The sequence below is a fragment of the Erpetoichthys calabaricus genome, chromosome 8 (genome assembly GCF_900747795.2).
Source record: "Erpetoichthys calabaricus chromosome 8, fErpCal1.3, whole genome shotgun sequence".
NCBI classification, from domain to species: Eukaryota; Metazoa; Chordata; class Cladistia; order Polypteriformes; family Polypteridae; genus Erpetoichthys; species Erpetoichthys calabaricus.
Genome location: NC_041401.2, coordinates 10,609,474 through 10,615,473, shown reverse-complemented (window position 1 = coordinate 10,615,473; position 6,000 = coordinate 10,609,474). Strand labels below are relative to the sequence as shown.

The window sequence follows — 6,000 nt, the reverse complement described above, 5'->3', positions numbered from 1 at the left end:
AACACAAAAAACAAACTGAGTCAGGTTAAAAATAAATAATAAATAAATACAACAAACTCACAAGTCCATCCCACAGTCGTGGAGACAAATACAAAGTCGCACTTCTTCAGCACAGCAGTTTCCAGAATATTCACTGGGCCCTTAGTTAGTTCATTTCTTTAAACTGTACATTTCCTCCAATACAAGATAAAAACATGAACTCATTTTACTATACCTGAAACTCTCCACATCTTTCAAATATATCTAAAGGAAATACCGGAAAGGGGGAAAAAAAAATAATAATAAGCAGAAAATTACAAACTTGACCCAATTTACTTCTCTTTGCATAGAACAGATAGCAAAATGAGATTAACAAAAAAAAAACTTTAAAGATAAAACAATTAAACAATAGAGGGCATATTTCTAAGTTTGGGTCTTCATTTATATTTTTGTCCCTGAATTTCTCCTGATCATCATCATTTGGACTTAACTGGAAAAATATATTGAAATTTTCTAATCTTTCTAATCTTTTTTAATGCATGTAAACTGTACAATATAAAAAGTTCTAGGACCTTCATTTTGATATTAGTTATATAAAAAGAAGTACGTCTCCAATTCATAAAGAAATTGCACCTGGCCCAGACCTTCATACAAATGAGAATTTCAGATTTAGACTTTAAAATCAGCCACACCATCAATAAAGTGACGGGCCACATGAGCTCTTATCAGACTGGTGAAGATGGCTGCTTTGGACTGGTTTATGTTTGCGCACCTTCTGTTTTTTGGGGGATTAATCCCGTACATTTTACCTAATCAGTGAAGACATCTATTTATATAATTCATATATTTGAAGGATGTCACCCATCACAGCTTTGTCAGTTGAGGCAATAAAAATGGGGGTCTATTTGAAGGCTTTGATCTTCAGGTACTGCAGTACATTGTGGGCTGCGTCCTCCCGAGCATTGCCTTGTGAAATCCCAGTGCCATGGCACAAAACAACTGGGACAGTGGAGAGTTCTGCTAAGCACTGGTATTGTCCATTTACTGTCAGCTCATCTGCAAAGAAAATACCAGATGATCAGCCATGTGCCACGACCACTGCATCATACAGAGAGAAGCGACAGGATAAAAGAGTGGGATGCATCGAGAGAAATGAAAGGCACCATTACATACACAGACATTTTGCTCACACATTATGTAGAAATGACAAATGAAATGACAACACTTCTTCTACATGGTCCTCCCCACCCCAATTTCATTGCACCCTGACATTTGGACACAGCAATGGGAAGTCTACTAAAGCCATTATATTTAGTTCTTTGTCACTTATCCCTCACATTCAGTGGCTGCTTGAAGTCTGCCATTCATAGACATCTCCAGGTGCTGAGGGTCTTCTCTGGCGATGCTCTGCCAAGCCTCTAATGCAGCCATCTTCAGCTCCTATTTGTTTTCTCTTCAGCATATGGAAGGCCTGCTCAGTTGGACTGAAACTGTGTGACTGGCTTGGCCATTCAAGAATATTCCATTCTGTAGCTTTGATAAACTCCTGTGTGGCCTCAGCAGTGTGTTTGGCTCATTATCTTGTTGTAGGATGAAGTGCCACCCAGCGAGTTTGGAAGCCTTCAATGGAACTTCAGCAGGTCAGATGTTTCTACACACCTCAGAATTCATTGTGCCGTCAGCAATGAAGAGAAGTGTGCCAGAACCTGTGGCAGCCATAACACCCCCAGCACTGCCATGTTTAACAGGTAAGGTGGTCTGCTTTGGACAGCAGTTCCTTTCGGTCTCCATACTTTGCTCTCGCCATCACGCTCATGCAGGTTCATCTTTGTCTCTTCTGTCCACAAGACCTTTTTCCCAGAATTCTGAATAGCTCTTTTTCCCCTCCACACTGTAATCTTGCTTTTGTGGCTAACTAATGTTGAGAATCTTGCAGTGAAGCCTCTTCATATCTGTTCGTGAGCCCCTGTTGCAGTTCTTGACACACTTCAGCTGAATAATTCATTGGCTGAAAGTCCTCAGTATTTGTGTGTCACAGAGAGGATGTGCAGCATTGGTTAGAATGGCCCTCGGTTTTCATTTCATTCTCTCCGTTTCTGCTACTACCATCTTACAACTGAGCCTGCCCTTTCATTAAGCTTGTTGATTCGGTGGGCCTCTCCGGACTGACATTACCTGCCCAGCATACCACAACGTAGAAATCTGCACTGGCCACCACTGCGCTGTAAAAGATGTGAAGGACGTCGCACTTCGTAAGTCATAACAGGCCATGCACTACATGTCCGGAGTGTCAAACTCAAAATTATATGGAGGACCAAAAATTACACTTTAGAGCACAGGTGTCGAACTCCAGGCCTGGAGGGCCGCAGTGGCTGCAGGTTTTCATTCTCACCCTTTTCCTAATCACTGACCTGTTTTCACTGCTAATGAACTCCTTTTCCCTTCATTTTAATAGCCCTGTTTAAGGATTCAGTCCTCTCAATTGATTCTTTTCTTCATTAAATGGCAGCCTAACAGAAATGTGATGTGAAACGAGCCAACAGATGACCAGCTCAACTGGGGTTTCAAACTCCAGCCAGTTTCTTAATGAGAAGCCAATTCTTGCTGTTAATTAAACCCGTTACTTAAATCCTCGGCTTGCTGCTGCTCTCTTTCTGCTACAGCAGACATTTCCCAAACTGTTGATTTTCTGTTTCTGATTATTGACCTGAGAGATCAAACTTAATAAGACCCTCATCTTTCTTTATGTTCAGATAATGTGGTTAAGCTGATCACCTGTTTGCCTGTTTTGTCTCTCATTATTGATTGGCTGCTAATTAAGGAAATAGAAGGAACTAAGGGGTCTGAGTTGAGTTAATTAAAACTAAGGCAAAAGAAGCTAATTAGCAACAAAAACAGGTCACTATTTAAGAAGGTGGTTAGAATGAAAACCTGCAGCCATTGCGGCCCTCCAGGACCAGAGTTTGACACCCCTGCTTTAGAGTATACACTCCGCGCAGGTCAAAATCAATCAAGTAACAACTGGGGCCAACAAACAAACAAGACAACACAGAAGGGGTCTGAAGACTTTCTGGATCCACTGTAAATGAACAGTTGTATCGTAAATGCTTTTGTCTAAGAGCTGCATGAGCTTACAAATGCAACTTTAAATCCAACAAAACTATTACACACTGCCTGGCCAAAAAAAAAAAAGTCGCCACCAAAAAAAAAAGGTCACACACACCAATATTTCGTTGGACCGCCTTTAGCTTTGATTACGGCACACATTCGCTGTGGTATTGTTTCGATAAGCTTCTGCAATGTCACAAGATTTAGTTCCATCCAGTGTTGCATTAATTTTTCACCAAGATCTTGCATTGATGATGGCAGAGTCTGACCGCTGCGCAAAGCCTTACTCCAGCACACCCCAAAGATTCTCAATGGGGTTAAGGTCTGGCCAATCCATGAACTTCTTCCATTGCTCCAGAGTCCAATCTTTATGCTCCCTAGCAAATTGAAGCCTTTTTTTCCCAGTTTGCCTCACTGATTAGTGGTTTTCTTACAGCTACACAGCTGTTCAGTCCCAATTCCTTGAGTTCCCTTCGCATTGTGCGTGTGGAAATGCTCTTACTTTCACTATTAAACATAGACCTGAGTTCTACTGTTGTTTTTCTTTGATTTGATTTCACCAAACGTTTAAGTGATCGCCGATCACGATCATTCAGGATTTTTTTCCGGCCACATTTCTTCCTCAAAGACGATGGGTCCCACTATCCTTCCAGTTTTTAATAAAATTGGGTTAAGAACTGTCCAACGCATTAGTAGTTTCTGCAGTCTCCTTAGAGGTTTTCTCTGCTTGATGCATGCCAATAATTTGACCCTTCTCAAACAGACTAACATCTTTTCCACGACCACGAGATGCGTCTTTCAACATGGTTGTTTAAGAAATGAGAAGCAACTCATTGCACCAGTTGGGGTTAAATAACTTGTTGCCAGCTGAAAGATAATCGCCCATGCAGTAATTAGCCAATAGGAGGCTCGTACCTATTTGATTAGTTAAATCCAGGTGGCGACTTTTTTTTTTTTTTTGGCCTGGCAGTGTATTGCGCACACTTGCAAAAACAAACGGACCTGGGAGTACAATTTGTTATTTTCTTTTGACATTACCTATGTCCAGGTACAGGACTTCAAAGCCTTGCTCTTGAGCCAGTTCGGATAACATCTGTTCATAATTGGCGTTAGGCAGACTTAACGGAGTTCTCTTCAGAAGTGAAATTTTTTCTGCTGCAGAATTCTTCAGATTCTCCCATTTGAATTTAGCCTTAGGTGAAAAAGAAAAAACACAAACATATTGATGTTTCATTTACAATTTGTATTTGAGGCTATGAAATTCTCCACTTCTTTTAAAGTTTTCATTAAGCCTTTTACATTCCCAAGTGCTTCGGCACTGGGGTGGGTCAAATTTGCTAACTTCCGAGACCTCCACCCGACTACGTAAACATTTGGGTCTCCATGAAAATAGACACCCACTTTTTTTTTTTATTCGAATAAAATCACGCAAAACCTCAAATTAAATATTCGCAAAGCACCAATGAAAAGGAATAATAAATAGGATTACTGCTGCTCTTTACGTACAAGGCTGGGATGTGGTAAACACTGTAAAGTACTTGACATTAAAATATTTTATATTTGGCCCCGTCTGTTAATGTGTGTGCAGACGAGTCAAAAGGCTTGTGATGGATGGGCCCTTTTTTTTTTTTAGGGATCGTCTCCAGGCCCCCACAACCCTGGACTGGATTAAGGGGTTAAGAGTGCCAATACCCAGAAAATACGAACAAATTACCCCCATCATCTTTACATTGTCTTTCTGTAAAATGTATAAAATATTGTTGCCCACTTGAAAAGCTTCATATGGTTTTGGACATCAATATTTTAAATGACATTTCATTACAATCCCTCAAGCCTGCTCTGACCACAAGGACCAGGAAGTCTTGCCGCCATGTACAGTGGAACCTCGGTTCACGACCATAATTCGTTCCAAAACTCTGATCGTAAACCGATCTGGTCGTGACCCGAAGTAATTTCCCCCATAGGATTGTATGTAAATACAATTAATCCGTTCCAGACCGTACGAACTGTATGTAAATATATATATTTTTTAAGTTTTTAAGCACAAGTCTAGTTAATTATACCATAGAATGCACAGCGTAATAGCAAACTAAATGTAAAAACATTGAATAACACTGAGAAAACCTTGAACAGCAGAGAAAACTAACACTGCAATAGTTCATGCTATAGCGCTACCATCTGCTGGCTAAAAACACTTTTTTTTTAAAAAAATGAGTTTTAAGCACAGGGAAAAAAATGAACATTTGAAAAAATCCGTAATTTAATAAACCACCAAGAAAAGTAACATTGCAACAATGCAGGCTACGAACCGATCGCTGTAAACAGAAGTGAAAACAAAATCAAGCCCAGTGCATTCTTTAACTGCCTTCTCTGTCTTATGAGTTCAGCTCTCTCTCGTGCTGCCTGTGTGTGTGTGTGTGTCGCGCTCTCTCTCTCTCTCTCGCTCACTGTACAGGAAATGCACAGGGAGAGACTGAACACGTACAAACCGAAAGGGAAACTGGCTTGTTCGTATACCGAGTGTGTGGTCGTGAACCGAGGCAAAAAGTTTGGTGAAATTTTTGGTCGTAAACCGATTTCTACGTTGTGAGGGATTGCCGGCCATATATTCCGGCCAACACCTCCAAGCCGCCAGATGGAGCCCTACCTGCAACATAGGGATGTCCCGAGTTCCAGCAGGGCATCATGGACTATGGAGTTTTAATACACAGCCCTGCTGGGTAACGTCAGGGCCGCCAGGAGTCGCTACAGGGAGGCTCACAGAGTGCTACGTGCCCTATAATCCGGAAGTGCGTCATAAACACATGACCGGAAGGAACGACGTGCTTCCGGGGTGAAGAAGTGGAGTTTTTATATGACCTGGAAGTGTTCCTCCTAGTCACGTGGACAGAGAGGGCGAAACACTTCCAGGTC

The 6,000-nt window shown here is 41.3% G+C and overlaps 1 protein-coding gene across 1 annotated transcript in view; it reads right to left on the bottom strand.

Moving 5' to 3' along the window:
* Positions 1-6,000, bottom strand: part of prkra (protein kinase, interferon-inducible double stranded RNA dependent activator) — a 33,464-nt gene continuing 27,464 nt past the window's right edge. Inside the window, exons 7-8 of the mRNA XM_028806229.2 lie at positions 4,126-4,279; positions 1-1,035 (exon numbers count right to left, since the gene is read on the bottom strand). Coding sequence (XP_028662062.2) covers positions 881-1,035; positions 4,126-4,279 — 309 coding nt within the window. The 3' untranslated portion in view covers positions 1-880. The remainder of the gene's footprint in view (positions 1,036-4,125; positions 4,280-6,000) is intronic.